Source organism: Panthera pardus, unplaced genomic scaffold (assembly GCF_024362965.1).
Source record: "Panthera pardus isolate Hobbes unplaced genomic scaffold, ASM2436296v1 HiC_scaffold_6, whole genome shotgun sequence".
Lineage (NCBI taxonomy): Eukaryota > Metazoa > Chordata > Mammalia > Carnivora > Felidae > Panthera > Panthera pardus.
This window is the reverse complement of record NW_026526991.1, coordinates 64896938-64912121: the sequence shown is the minus strand read 5'-3', so window position 1 is coordinate 64912121 and position 15184 is coordinate 64896938. Positions and strand designations below refer to the sequence as shown.

Genomic DNA, 15184 nt, shown 5'->3' with positions numbered 1-15184 from the left:
TTTACAACCTCTCTGGGACTCGGTGTCTTACTGTATAAAAATGGGGCTAGTATGACTCCTCCCCAAAATTCCTTGTAAAGACTTAGTCTGAAACCCAGCTGTCCTTGGGCCTTCAGTCCTCTGGGTTCCCCCTTTGCTTTCAAATAGAATAAGGTTGGGGCACCTGGGTGGCTCAGTCGGTTAAGCGTCAGACTTTGGCTCAGGTCATGATCTCATGGCTTGTGTGTTTGAGCCCCGCATCGGGCTCTCTGCTGTCAGTGCAGAGCTCGCTTCCGATCCTCTGTCCCCTCTCTCTCTGCCCCTCCCCTGTTCACTGTCTCCCTCCCTCTCTCTCTCACAAATAAATAAATAAACATTTTTTTAAAAAATCAAATAGACTAGGGTTGCAGGGATACCTGGGTGGCTCAGTAGGTTAAGCATCTGACTTTTGATTTCAGCTCAGGTCATGATCTCACAGTTTGTGCGTTCGAGCGCAGGCTCTGGGCTGACAGTGCAGAGCCTGCTTGGGATTCTCTCTGTCCCTCCCCTTCTCTCTCTCAACTCTCTCTCAAAATACATAAATAAACTTAAAAAAAAAAAAAGAATAGGGTTGCCAGATTTAGCAAATAAAAATACAGGATACCCAGTTAAATTTCAATTATAAATTAACGAATAACTTTTGAGTATGAGTATGTCCTAAATATTGCCTGGGAATATACTTATGCTAAAAATGTATTTGTTACTTACCTGAAATTCAACCATACTCAAGCATTGTCTATTTTATCCGCAGCCCTACATGGAAATTCAATGGCTCACCCTCTGTCCCAGAACTGCACAGACCTGATGCCCCACAATACTCCCCAGGCCTCCTGAGGGGCTGAGCCCCAGTCTCCCACCTCTCCTGCCACTGCCCTTGGGGCTGCTCTCTTCACTCTGCCCCACTCCAGCTGACCATGGACCTGCCCTGTCCCTCCTCCCTCATCCCCTGAAGGTCTAGCCTCACACGCTCGGAAGTGTGACCCACTTTTACAGACCTTGTGGGGGGAATGGAAGGCACAGAGCAGGAAACACACCTTATGTCAGCTGTCAGACAGCACCAGTCCTGAATTCTGTCCCTGTGCTCCACATGGGGCCTCTTCACAGGCCCTGCTCCCCACAGGCTCCTTCTCCCCACCTCCGCCTTCCCAGGCTCTCAGCCCCTCCTTCAAGCCACCAGCAGATGATACACAAATCCTTGTTTCTTTATCACCCAGAGTCCTTTAGACTTCTTTTTCACCTCCTTCCCATCTTGATGGGTTCAGAAGGTGAGGTAGGGGTTCACTTTCACAATCAAAAAAGTCCTTTTGAAGCCAGACCCCTGGGGTTCTAACTCTGCGTCCACCCTTACTAGCTGTGTGACCTCAGGAAAATCATTTAACCTCTCTGTCTCATTGTCCTCATCTCTAAAAACTGGGATGATCATATTTAGCTCCTAGGATTGCTGTCAGGGTTAAGAGAGTTAACACTTATAGGAATGTTTAGAGCAGCGCACAACAGAATGAGCGCTAATATTTAATATTTCAACTGCTGCATTTCATCACTTCTAAGGTGTAACTTTTATCCTCATTTTAACGCCTCTTACAGTTGTGGTGTCTTACAGCAGCTGGGAATGGCTGGCACTGCCTATGCATATTTAAATTCCTCAGGTGATCAGCCCAGGTCATGATCTCATGGTTCGAGTTTGAGCCCTGCATTGGGCTTTGTGCTGACAGCTCAGAGCCTGGAGGTGCTTTGGATTCTGTGTCTTCCTCTCTCTCTGCCCTTCCGCCCCCCCCCCCCATCAAAAATAAGTAAACATTAAAAAATAAAAATAATTAAATTGCTCAGGTGAGTCTCGTGCCTTCTCATTCCTAAAAACAAAACCCCTAACTCATAAAGATATGTACCCCCATGTTCACTGCAGCATGATTCACAATAGCCAAGACATGGAAACAACCGAAGTGTCCATCAGTGGATGAATGGATAAACAAGACTGATATATAGATACACACACACACACACACACACACACACACACACATGCACATACATACATACCTATATATACACATACAAATACACACACTTATATATATATACACATACACAATGGAATATTATTCAGCCGTAAAAATGAGGAAATCCTGCCATTCGCAACAATATGGATCTCAGTTGAAGACATTATGTTAAGTGAAATAAGTCAGAGAAAGGCAAATATTGTATGATCTCACTTATATGCGGAATCTAAAACAAAAACACAAAACTCATAGAAAAAGAGATCAGAGTTGTGGTTCCCAGTGTGGAGGAGCAGGGGGGAGAAGGAGCAGGAGGGAGGTGGTCAAAGGCACAAACTCCCAGTTATAAGATAAGTAGGACGGAAGGCACAACGTGATGACTACGGCCGGCACTGCCGCACGGTACATAGGAGAGTTGTTGAGTGTAAATCCTGTGAGTTCTCCTTACAAGGAAATACTTTTCCTTCTTCTGTTTCTTTTTACTGTACCTATATGAGAAGTTGGATATTGGCTGAACCCATTGTGGTAATCATTTCACAATATGCATCAATCAAACCATCAAGCTGTGCACCTTAAACTTCTACAGTGACGTGGGTCAATTAATTCTCAGTAAAACTGGGGAAAGCAAGGTTACGCTGTGGTTTAGCAGTTAAACAGAGTTTTTGTGTATACAGTCAGACATGGAAACAGAAGAGCACAGCAAGAATTCAACATTAGTGAGGCAAGTGGTTATTACTCAAAGATGACCACCATTCCATATTTTCTTGCAAAACAATAGCCAGGTGTCTTAGGGGGCTCGGGAAAGGAAGAGTCCCAGGGGTAGATGTAACTGTGTTATGTTTGATCACTGAGACGAGGGCCAAGTGATTGCCAGTCACCTGTGAAGCAAGAAAAGGCCTGGACAAAGCTGCCGGAAGGAGTGTCTGAAGCTTGGGAAGAAATTCTGGACACAGTAGTGGACAGTCTTATAAGAAATGGTACATCACTGTCCTCCTGATAGCACAGAGGGTGTTGTGTAGGAAAACATCAAGGACTCTGAATCAAAAAAGAAATTTAGGGGAGCACCTGGGTGGCTCAGGAGGTTAAGTGTCCGACTCTTGATCTCAGTTCAGGTCTTTATTTTTTTAATAAAAATTTTTTAATGTTTATCTTATTTATTTTTGACACACACACACACACACACACACACACACACACACACAAACACAGAGTGTGAGTGGGGGAGGGGCAAAGAGAGGGAGACACAGAAGCAGACTCCAGGCTCTGAGCTGTCAGCACAGAGCTGGACACGGGGCTTGAACTCATAAACTGCAAGAGCATGACCTGAGCCAAAGTCGGATGCCTAGCCAAGTAAGCCACCCAGGCGCCCCTCAGCTCAGGTCTTGATCTCAGGGTCATGAGTTCAAGCCCCACATTGGGCTCCATGCTGGGCATGAAGCCTACTTTAAAAAAAACCAAAAAGAAATTTAGGAAAGTTGGACTCTGAATGTGAAGACATTTGGGGACTGTTTTAGCCAACTTGTTTTACCTCTCATTTCCTTTTTGATACATGCATAAGAGTGATTTTGACTTTAAAAAAAACCTGATATCTAAATAAATCTGAAAGACTTCCTTCATTACGTACAAAACAAAAATTGGTAAGAAAGCATTTGGGGGGGCAGTTTCCCTCACTGCTTTTTTTGAAAAATATTTTTTAAAGTTTATTTATCTTTTTGATAGACAGCGCAAGGAGGGGAGGGGTGGGGGGGGGACAGAGGATAGGAAGTGAGCTCTGAGCTGACAGCAGTGAGCCCAACACAGGGCTCAAACTCACAAACTGCAAGATCATAATCTGAGCCGAAGTCAGATGCTCAATCGACTGAGCCAGCCCGGGACCCCTTCCTTCACTGCTTTTGAAAATTATTTTTAACTGTGGCAAAACACACATAACATAAACCTTCCCATTCCATCCATCTATAAGTGCCAGATAAGTGGTGTTAATACAGACACATTATTGGGCAAAGCATCACCACAATTCATTTCCAAGAAAGATTTCTCTAATACTCATTAGTGGTGCATCAGACAGCTGATGGCACCTTGGAGCTCATAAGAAACGGAGTGGTGGTCACTGTAGATAAAATGCAGCACTCCCCTGGGGGAGGTCTGCTGCCCACCAGGAACCACAGCTTGAACCCCTCCCCCCCCCCCCCCCCCCCGGCTTTGACAGGAACACCGTCCCCCTCCCCAGCTCACAAGGAATGCACTGCACAAGTAGCCCAGTCGTGGTTGGCGTCCAGTCTTGGGCCCAGACCAGAATGGGAGCAAGTCTCAGTCTCTCTGGACTTCAGGTTCTAATGTGTAAAGTGAGATCCATAGGCTAGATGACCTCCACGATCCCATTGGGTTCCAAATTTATGACTGTGACTGAATGGCCACACATGCACACACACACACACACACACACATACACACAATACCTACATACATGTACACACACGTACATGCATACACACAAGCACACATAAATACATACACACACCTACACACGTGTACATATATACACGGATATGCACACGGATATACATACACACACATATAAACACACACGCGTGTATACCCACACATACACAAATTTGGTTGGGAATTAATGGGTTTACAGAGAGAAATGCACCTCTTCTGCATTTCTGGGGAGGGAAGAGATTATCACTTGATTAAATGAGGGGAGGTCCTGCCCAGAATCAAGGGTCATCAGTCCACTCCTTCTCTCTGTCCCTCAAGATCATAAACACCTCGACCAAAGAGGAGAGACCAGAAGGGGTGCATGGTCCATCTAAGGGGCTCCAGCCTGCATCTCCAATCCCTCCCAGACTTCTGTTCCTGGGACTGTGACCTGCCTGGGGACCCTCTGGACGGGAAGTAGAGCAGGGTCCGGAGCCAGTCTTCCTAACAGCACTCTGAGCCTGACCCTGCCTTTGGGTCCCCAGCAGAGGGAGCAGGGCCAGAGGGATTAGGGAAGAGCAGGGGAGTGGGCCCTAGGGACGCCCAGACCTAAAAGTCTCCTAGATCCCAGGCCAGAGCAGCAGTGACGGTGGGAGGTGGCATTGCCCAGATGCTGGGTTGAGTGGGCACCGAAGCCGAAGAGTCGCTTATCGATCATTGCAGCCTCCCTGAGCCTGCACAGCTCACTGTCCACAGAAACGTCCTGCCCGTGTGGCTTGGGTGGCTCTGAGCTCCAGGGGGTGCCTACAACCTGTCACAGCTTCTGGGACCCTGCCATGTGAGTTTTGGGAGACCTGTTCTCCTCCTCAGAGTCTAAATAATGCTCTGAATAATAGCTGATATTCACTGACAGCTTACCGTGGGCCAGGGCAGCTCTGAGCACTTCACATTATTTCACTTAATCCAAACCCCAACCCCGTGTAAGTTTATTACCCCTTGTTCACAGAGATGGACAAGAAAGGGTAAATCACAGAGATGGGGCAGGGTGATGCTGGAACGGAAGCCCAAAGCTTCCTCGGTCAACCCCAGGTTGACCCCAGTCCCCAGGGCCAGGGTCCTAATGCCACTGAAACCACTCCCTCCCTCTAGGCTATGGGAGCTGCTCTTTGGCTGGGGTTCCGGGGAGCAGGTAAAGCTGAATGACTTACGGGTAATTGACTGCAAGAAAGCGAGCACAGAAGAGACAAAACCTTTATGCCTTGGAAGGTTCATGTCACAAGCCAACCAGTTGTTTTCCATCCCCTTCAAGAGGGAATAATTGGAGGTTAACGACAGGAAGGACTTCCCAATCACGAGAAGGGGTAGCACTGACATCCTCTCTCATGGTCAGTTTTGGGAGAGGCGTTGTCCCTGCCTTGACCAACAGTTTGGGTCAGAGGGAGGGGGTTTGGCACAAGCCCCTGAGAGAATCCCCATTCACAGACCCAGTGGGGGTAGGGGAGGCCCTGGGGCAGCAGCCCTGGGGTAACCAGGGAACAAACACGGAAAAACCAGGGACGTCAGTCCTTATCTGGAGCTCATTAATGGGGAACATTATTCAGCTGTGAAGGCCAAGATGGGGTGATAGGCATGTGGGTGGGCAGGGGTGGGGAGTGGGGGCAGGAGGCAGCCACAGCAGAGACAAGGTAATGGCCCAAACTCCACCTCTACCTCACGTGTCCGAATCCAGGATGGAAGAACCCTATAAATGCCCACAGCCCAGCCTCCCCAGAGACCCTGAGGGAGCAAGAGAGTGAGTGAGAGAGGGAAAGCACGCGAGAGAGCACTCCACAAGCTTCCTTCCACTCCGACTGCTGGGCCAGCCCCCGGAAGGCCTCACAGCATGTGGGAACTCCGGTCCATAGCCTTCTCCAGGGCGGTGTTTGCAGAGTTCCTGGCCACACTCCTCTTCGTCTTCTTTGGCCTCGGCTCGGCCCTCAACTGGCCAAAGGCTCTGCCCTCTGTGCTGCAGATCGCCATGGCCTTCGGCCTGGGTATTGGCACCCTGGTGCAGGCTCTGGGCCACGTCAGTGGGGCTCACATCAATCCTGCCGTGACTGTGGCCTGCCTAGTAGGCTGCCACGTCTCCTTTCTCCGAGCTGCCTTCTACGTGGCCGCCCAGCTGCTGGGGGCTGTGGCAGGGGCTGCTCTGCTCCATGAGATTACGCCACCAGACATCCGAGGGGACCTGGCTGTTAATGCAGTGAGTAGCCAGAACTTCACCCCTTCCGTAAGGGGCAGACCCTGGGGAGTCCCTCGTACAGGGTGAGATGGGAGGGACCAGATCTGGGTGAAGGTCTGGGTGGGGGGAGAGAGAGATGGAGGGAGGGAGGGAGAGATGCTGGAGCCAGGAACACTGGTGTCATAAGGGAGTCAGGGTGGAAGGAGCAGTAAGTTCAGAGCAGAGGCAGGATACAGGCAGGGTCTGCCGGCACCTTCTGCCCCGAGCCTCACCGAGGAAGAGAGCATCAGGGTTTCTGTTGACTCGATGCCTGCAATACAGTGAGGGCTGGGCTAGAACTCAGCAGAAGACGAGGTCCCAAAGCGGCTCTGCTTTCTGAACCGGGAGGAACCTCGGAGCGCTAGTCCCAAGGGTCTTCTTGAGGGAAGAAGGACCCGATGTTTCTTCGGCGTCTACCGTGCGTGAGCTTCATGGCAGGTACTCCTCACAGGCCACATGGTGACACCTCACAACAGCCCTGCAAGGTAGGGATGCGTACATCTGTGGCTTAAAGATGTGGAAACCGAGGTTCAGAAAGGGGGGAGTGCCAGAGCCAGCCTTCAAACCCAGACTGAGCCATCAGCTAAGACTTGTTTAGCAAACAGGGAAACTGAGGCTCAGAGAAGGAAAAGGTGGGCCAAAAGTTTGTCAGTACCAGGGAAAGTACAAAAGTCAAGGGAAGGCTGAAGGGGCAAGGTCTCTCCAGACCCTGGAGAAGGTCCCCAGAGCCCGTGACTAACTGCTGATTACACGAACAGTGGTTATTTGGACACCTTAGGCACTTTGGGAGCTCAGGGGGAAGCCACAATCCCTCCCCCTCCACGTTCCCGCCCTCCGCCTCTCCTAGGTCTGTGCAGCGCCCCGGCACCTGAGGCCACAGGTGGGGGGGACATAGTCTATGTCCCCTCAATACACTTGTTGCTCCACGCACCCCCCCCCCCCCATCCCCAGCCAGGGCAGCAAGTGCCTCTTTCGTGCCTCAATCTCTTGCCTTTCTTGGCCTGCTCTATCCCTGGGCCACTGGATAAAAGCTCTGATGTCTCCGAAGGGTCCTCCACAGTCTCCGTGGCCACCGCCTCCTTTGCACAGGTGGCCCCTTCTCACGCAAGGGGAAGAGGTGTCCCAGTTGGGGAATTTCTTTCTTTTTCAAAATGGAAAATATGATGAGGCTGGGGTCTCAGGGATGAGAAAAGGTCTGGGGAGGATCCCCCAAGTCACTGCTCAGCATTAACATCTTGAGGAACTAGGGCGAACCCTGCCTGGCTGGAATGGGGCAGCAGTGGGGCTGGGTCGGCCTCAGGCTAGAGAGCTAGATGACCCCCAAGGCTGTTCCAGGTGTCCTCGGAGGTCACTGGAAAGGCCAGCTAGCCACCAGGAAGACATCACTGATGTGAACCTCTCCTGTGCCAGGCCGGATATCACCTACCTCTTGGTACAATGCTGTAAAATGAATTCTGTGATACCTCTACCCCAATTAGTAAGCTGAGGCTCAGCATTCAGTGACTCAAATCACAGAACTAGCTGGTGTCAGCACCTGCAAGTGGACACAGAGCCGTCTGACACCAAATCCACGTCTACACCTCTTCCTCAGAAAAGCCATTTAACAGCGAGAATGGGGCTGGGGCTCTGCCCTTGTCATTTCCAGTCCTCGCACAGTCTTCCAGCATCTGTTTTGTTATCCCATTTGACAGAAGGATGAACTGAGGCTGAAGGAAGTAGAGTCCTATGGCAAGTTACAGGCATCCAAAGTATCTGCCTTTGAAGCTCTTTTCGCTGGCCCCCACTAGAGGCTCTAACATTGGATGACACAGGGGGGACTGAGGTTAGACCCTAGAGACCCAAGGGGGCCGGCCCAATGGCTAGGGCCCAGGGGTGGAGGTTCAGGGCCCGGAGAGGGAGCGTGGGAGCTAAGAGCTGTCACAGTGCCAACAGGTGCAGTGCCCAGTGCTCTAAGGCAGGGTGTAGGACAGGATGACGAAACCAAGGGAGAAATCCAGTGCTGGGTGCGGCCCGGTTATGAAATTGCCTCTTTGCTCAGCCCCAAGTTCTCTCATTACCCAAGGCAGGGTCTACTGGGATCTTGGGCTCCCCACATGGGTGTGGAGGCATCATAGTATAGGGCACCAGCGCCCCCACCCCACCCTCCACAGAATGTGCAGGAAACAAATCCACGGGGCAAAACTGAGGTCTGAAACGCAGTATGAAGCAGGCAAGATCAAGGGGAACAGGCAAGGTTAAAGGAAAGAGTTGTACCCTGGGCTCACGGGGTGAGGGGATGCCCTAGGACCATCCCCAGACCCAAGTCCCAAGACCCTTGCTGGGGGCCCTGTGCAGGAAGAAAGATGACAGACCTCTTGTTACACCAGTATCTTAATGGCCTAGAGAGCAAGGAAGGCCCTTCTGTTACCTGCCCTAAAGCTTCCCACTGCAGTCAAAACCTCTTCCCTATTGTTCAGGAAACAAATTCTAGACCTCAGCATCCTTTTCCTCTCACATCAGGCACACGACCACAGCCCCCAAGTCCAACGGGTATGGAGTCAGTTTTCTACCTCTGGCCTGGGAACCACAAGCCATCCTGGGATCCATCCCCCTGCCTTTGGGCCACAGTCCAGGAAAAAGCCATCATTCATTTGGGCTAAGGTGGCTGATAAGCCCAGGTGTTCCAGCCCCAGCCCAGAAGCCTCTCTGGAGCCTCAACTGCAGATGGGCAGGAGGAGGGAGCCAGAGTGGGGAGCCTGCTCAGCGCTCCCTTCCCCGCTCTCTTTCCCCAGCTCAACAACAACACGACAGCTGGCCAGGCCGTTACCGTGGAGCTTTTCCTGACCCTGCAGCTGGTGCTCTGCATCTTCGCTTCCACAGACGAGCGTCGCGGAGACAACCTGGGCACGCCTGCCCTCTCCATCGGTTTCTCTGTGACCCTGGGCCACCTCCTTGGGGTAGGTCATGGCCACTGCTTCCAGCCTCCCTGGAGGGACAGACATATAGACTTTCCCCCAAAGAAGCAGACACACAGACCACTCTGGAGATAGACACACAGAAACACCCCCCCCCAAAGTGACAGACACAAAGACCCCCCAGAGGGACTGATACACAGAACTCCCCAGAGGGACGGGCACGTGGCCACATCTCAGAAGCTTTGACTCCCAGACACCCCAAAGGAACAGGTCTCACTCTGGTCTCCAATGAATACAGAGCTCTGTAAATACATGGACTAATTGCCCATCCCGAGGGGGGGGGTTCCCTTTCGATGGAGGCCAAGTACTGCAGAGGGGTGCAAGGACTCCCCGCACCACCCCCATCCTCTCCCTTTCCTTTCTTCTCTGACCCCCGCCTCCCATTCTAGATCTACTATACTGGCTGCTCCATGAATCCCGCCCGCTCCCTGGCTCCTGCTGTTGTCACCGGCAAGTTTGATGACCACTGGGTAATGGCCGAAACCTCCCTCCCTGCCTTCCCTTTCCCGAAGAACCCCATCTCAGCGAGGGCTGGAATAGAGTGGGCTCACAGCTCAGTAAACCCTTGGCACGCCTCCCCTCCTCCCGGGGGAGCAGTGGGTTCCTCCCTCCGGTGTGATGCCCAAGACTTAGTTTCCACATCTGCAGGTGAGGATAGCAGCAGTTGTTAACCTCATAGGCTTTTGGGAAGAGTTAAGCGAAGTTACTTAAGTGAGGTGTGAAACAGCTCCGCACAGGGCACCGCAAGCTCCACAAGTGGTCATACTGATACCAGCTACACACGTGTATTTTTATTATTTAGGCTTACCTAGGGCTAGTATGTGCCAGGCCTCGTTCTAGGTGCTTTGCAAATACTAACTGCTCTAGTTTTCACGGCCACCCTAGTAGGTAGGCATTCTTACCATGCATGGAAACTGAGGCACACAACAGTCCGCTTGGAATTCGCACCTCGAACCTCCCCCTGAGCCGTCCTCCCCAACAGCTGCAGCTGTCATTACCAAGCCAATCCGCCGATGACTGCATTAATCGCGCGGGAGACACCCCCCCAACACACACACCTTTCAACACGAAGTTGGGGTGGGGAGCGCGTCTCGAGGCTGAAGGGCGCGGCGGAGTCGGGGCTCGGCCCCACCGTGCCCACCGTGCCCACTGTCCCCCGCGCCGACCGTCCTCTCTGCCCGCCCCAGGTCTTCTGGATCGGACCCCTGGTGGGCGCCATCCTGGGCTCCCTGCTCTACAACTACGTCCTGTTCCCGCCGGCCAAGAGCCTGGCGGAGCGCCTGGCCGTGCTCAAGGGGCTGGAGCCCGACGCCGACTGGGAGGAGCGCGAGGTGCGGCGGCGGCAGTCGGTGGAGCTGCACTCGCCGCAGAGCCTCCCGCGGGGCAGCAAGGCCTGAGCGCGCCGCCCGCCCGGCCCCGAGGCACCCCCGCCCCCGGCTCGGGGGAGCGCCGAATGACTGCCTGCGGGCCGCCCGCCCCGCCCCTCCTCTCCCCAGGTCCGCAGCCGGCCCCGGTACCGAGCAGCCGCTGCCGGGGCTGCGGGGTGGCGGTGAGCCCGGCAGCCCTTCCTCCCCCTCCCCCGCCCCCCCCCCCCCCCCCACGCCTGTCCCCAGGCTGCAGGCAGCGAGTAGTCGACCTCTGGCCCCTTGCAGGGAGCTGGACGCTTGGGGACGGAAGGCCGGCAGGCAAAGGGAGGCTGTGGAGGGGCCGACACGGGTACTGCTGGGGAGGCGGGTCTGGGAATGGCGCGTCAGGTCTTGCTAGTGGGCAAGTGTGAGTGCCTCTCTGTCCCCAAGTGCACGGTTGTGCACGCTCCTGAGTGTGAGCGGCTGTGCCTGTGTTGGTGCAAGTGTACTGGGTGGCAACCTCTCACTCCCCTCTGGACCCCTTCCTCCCCCACCCGCAATAAATCCACTTCTTCTGCAGTCTGATCACCCGCAGGAGCTCTAAGAGAGTGCTCCCCAGGAGAGGGGAAGGGGAAGGTCCAGAGGCCACTGTAAGAGGGCTGAAGGGAGGGGAGGGCCCTGGTTGCCAACCCCTACCCTGCCTCTCGTGGAAAATTCCCCTGGGCTGCAGCGCTGGGCCCCAAGATTTGCCAACATCCACTGCTAGAGACAGAAATATCAACCAGAGAATGGCTCCCCTAGAAGTGGCCTCTGGAAAAAGGCAGGGTTGGGTGGCCAAGGATGGCCCGAGGGAAGACCTCTTCGGAGAAGGAAGCGGGCGTATGTGTGCGCATGCCTGTATGTGTGTGTACATCCCCCACATGCGTGCATGAGACCCCCGTCTCCAGGGGTCTCCAGCCCCGGAGATTAGCCTGTGGCAGAGAAAACAAAAGCCCTCTGTGGGCCCCTGGCCTTTGTCTTGGGGAGAGGAGATTTGCAACCAGACACTTGGTGAAAGGAGACACTGTTTCGCAAGTGAGCCCTCTCTCCCAGCACGCTCTAGCTCCTCGATGGCTGGCTGGGCAAGGCATTCAGGCCCCAGATCACAGGCGCCCTCCCCAGGCACTGCTCTTCCTCCCCAGGAACCTCTCTTCTCTTCCCCCCCTTAAGTTTCCACCATAGGACAGTTACTGGGGAGAGAGCAGCCTAGCACTGACAGGACCACGGAAGGGAAATGACCTGTCCAGGCAGAGGTGGGTCTGTGTCTAGAGCCTGGGCTTCTAAATTTCCAGGCCAGTGCAATGGTTCTCAAATGAGATTAACTGGGATTAAGTGAGATGATGCATGTAAAGATGCTGTGTGAACTGTAATTCCTCATACCATTAGCACGCATTATTGAGATTATTTCATTATTTCCGCTTCCTGCGGGGAGAATACGGAAGGGGCCCGATCCTCGGCCTCTTGTACCTTCTTTAGTTGGCGGTCAGTGCCAAGGAAAGCCCTGGGAGCCCAGGCAGAAGGAGGTGGGCTTGGGGCTGGCCCCCTCCCCGTCCAGCCTCTTAACCTCTCCTGACCCTGAGCACCCCCTGCCTGTTCTCCCATTTTCTTCCTTCCACCACTCAGTCCATCCATTCTCTCCCTCCCTCTCCAGCCTGCTGCAAAGCTAACCTAAGAGTGGAATCTTCAGCCCCCTTTTCCATGCACTGTTGCCTCCATGCTTTCAAGGCTTTTATCTGTGTCTGTCCCACAGGGCACCAAGCACCCACTGTGCACCAGAGTCTCCAGCCCCTTCCTGACCTCCACTCCCTTCAGAGATGGACTGGGTATGAGGAACATCTGTGTGACTGTGACCACATCCTCATCTATGCTTTTCTTTCTCTTTTCCTCGACCAAAGCTCCCTTTGGGGTCACAAAAAGGCTGCCCTGGGCCACAGGTGCTATGAAGATGATTGTTCCAAACCCCAGACAGCTGGTGACAGCCACCTGGCTCACTACTCACTACCAGGGGAGGGGTTATATCAGAGACTAAAGAGCTAACCTCCAGGGCTGTACTCGTGGTAGCTGAGTGTCCTTGCTCTGGACATTCAAAGGCAGTAAGGCACTGAGCTGTGAGCCAAGCCTGAACGTGTCTCGGGCACCTCATCCCCACTCTACCTCACCCCAGCAGATCCCCCCGGAAGTTGCCAAGAATTTCTATGTCTATTCCACTTCCTGGATTGCACCTCCCCTAGAGCCAGATGTGACATCCCCACAAATTCCTGTCCTGATTGCTCAGATCGGGGTCACTAAGGTCAGAGGTCGAAGCAGGACTCAAAGTGATGAGGATGGAGGGGACCCGATGCCAACTGACCATCTCCTGTGTCCCAACCAGTTTGTTGGGTGTGTTATATGCACTGGCTCATCTATTCCTCTTAAAACTTCAGGTGGGTTAGAGAAGGACAATGACTTCCAGCTACGCGGGCTTTTAACATTTCCGGCACAATCCCTATCATCTCCTGTGATTATCTCCCAACCCTGTGAGACAGGCGGAACAAATATCGTTCTTCCCATTCTATAGATTAAGGAACTGCATTTCAGAGACTGGTCTAAAGTCACACAGCTGAATGTAGTGGAGCCAAGGCTTGAACTCAGGCCTTCTTATTCAAAAGCCCATGGTCTGTCCCTGCAGAACTCACAGGAGACCAGGTCTGGTCTGAGGCAAGTCCTGGTTCCCTCTTGGGAGCCCCTGAGCCTGTCCAAGCCCAGCCCTCTGTCTTGTGATGGACACGATCTCTTGGGGACGGCCACAGCAGGGTAGGGAGTAAAGGACAAAGAACACCAGGCTGGTTTCTGCCCTTGAAAAGCTCCCAGGCCGGAGGAGGATGGAGGTCAGACACACTCAGAACCAGACAGAGGCAGGGCACCATGGAGGCAGGTGGCTAGGCTTCCAGGTCCTTGAGCTGGGGACAGAGAGGGCTTTGAGCTAAAGGGAAAAGGTGGCTGACCACCAGGTCCCAGAAGCACCCATTCCCACATCCTCACTTTGTGCCTGCAAAATGTTGCCTTGACGTTGTCTTGTATCTTTAAGCTGTGATTCTGTATATATGCAGTGCCTCCCAGGCAAGACTGTAAGCCCTTTGGGGGCAGGGCTCCTTCCGGCTCTTGGATGGTATTCTCCTATCTATCTTCCCTCCTCTGTCTTGTCTGGCACAGTGCACTGTAAATAGTAAGCACTCAATAAATGCTCATTTGCCAATAAGTGCTATTTCTTCCACAACTTAGAAATGGTCAATATCGTCCAAAGTGCCAGAAGACAGACTGGCGTCTCTCACGTGTCATGAGCTCCCCAGAGCTGCTGTTAGGTATGGTCCAGAAGGAATTTCAATGCTGAATAAGCAACTCAACTAAGGTAGCCTGTGGTGGCAAATTCCCACAGCCAACCTGGCCAAAATGGGCACCCTGGGCTTTGTGACCCAGGTGGCACCATGGAGAGAGCACCGAGATATGGGCAAACTGTGTGTCCTTCAGAGAGAGCAAAGAACGGTCCCCTTTGGTCTCCTCGTGCTGGCTGTAGCACCGTGTCGGAAAGTCAGGACAGGGAGCTCCATGGTCTGGGACAACACCTAATACTCAACATGTCCGAAACTGACCTGCTCTGCTCCCCAGACCTGCTCCTCTCACCGTCCTCCCCATCTCAACAGATACATCTCTGTCTTTGAGCTGCACAGGCCAAAAAGCTCCAGTCACCTTGACTCCTTGTTCTCATATGCCACACGGGCTCCATCAGGGGTTCCAGTCAGTGCTGCCTTTTTGAGGGATCCAGAATCCCATCACTTGCCTTCAGTACCTCCACTCAGGTCCAGGGCACTGTCACCTCTCCCTGGATAGGAGCCTACCTGCTTTTATTCCTGTCCCTCTGGTCTCTTCTCAACACAACAGCAAAGGAGTTGCTGTTAAAAAAAAAAAAAAAAAAAAAAGTTAAAAAACTTTGTCAGACCACCTGGGTGGCTCAGTCAGCTAGGCGTCCGACTTCAGCTCAGGTCATGATCTCACAATTCGTGAGTTCGAGCCCCACACGGGACTCTGCACTGACGATGCAAAGCCTGCTTCAGGTCCTTTGTCTCCCTCCCTCTCTCTCTGCCCCTCCCCTGCTCCCTCTCTCTCTCTTAGAAATAA

General features: G+C 53.0%; 1 protein-coding gene and 2 long non-coding RNA genes across 4 annotated transcripts in view; 1 reads left to right on the top strand and 2 right to left on the bottom strand.

Moving 5' to 3' along the window:
• Positions 1-5394: 5394 nt before the first annotated feature.
• On the bottom strand, positions 5395-11037 carry LOC128774944 (uncharacterized). Its single transcript, XR_008419501.1, has 2 exons — positions 10703-11037; positions 5395-7168 (listed from the first exon to the last, which is right to left on the bottom strand). It is a non-coding gene; the product is annotated as an uncharacterized LOC128774944 (long non-coding RNA).
• On the top strand, positions 6313-14267 carry AQP2 (aquaporin 2). Of its 2 annotated transcripts, none has more exons than XM_053895007.1 (4): positions 6313-6672; positions 9462-9626; positions 10034-10094; positions 10832-14267. In XM_053895007.1, exons 1-4 carry the CDS (start codon positions 6313-6315, stop codon positions 11419-11421), a joined length of 1176 nt encoding a protein of 391 aa, XP_053750982.1. In that variant the 3' UTR covers positions 11422-14267. The 2 variants fall into 2 exon arrangements, with proteins under 2 accessions (XP_053750982.1, XP_019274846.1); XM_019419301.2 differs by having other exon boundaries at positions 10034-10114; positions 10832-11074.
• Positions 12497-15184, bottom strand: part of LOC109249095 (uncharacterized) — a 26407-nt gene continuing 23719 nt past the window's right edge. The window contains exon 2 of the long non-coding RNA XR_008419500.1: positions 12497-14958. This is a non-coding gene — a long non-coding RNA (uncharacterized LOC109249095). The remainder of the gene's footprint in view (positions 14959-15184) is intronic.

Coding starts and splice junctions, on each gene's coding strand:
- AQP2 (XM_053895007.1), top strand. CDS start 6,313: ATGTGGGAACTCCGGTCCATAGCCTTCTCCAGGGCGGTGTTTGCAGAG. Junction 6,673..9,461: donor GGGACCTGGCTGTTAATGCA/GTGAGTAGCCAG, acceptor CTCTTTCCCCAG/CTCAACAACAACACGACAGC. Junction 10,095..10,831: donor GGCTCCTGCTGTTGTCACCG/GCAAGTTTGATG, acceptor TGCCCGCCCCAG/GTCTTCTGGATCGGACCCCT.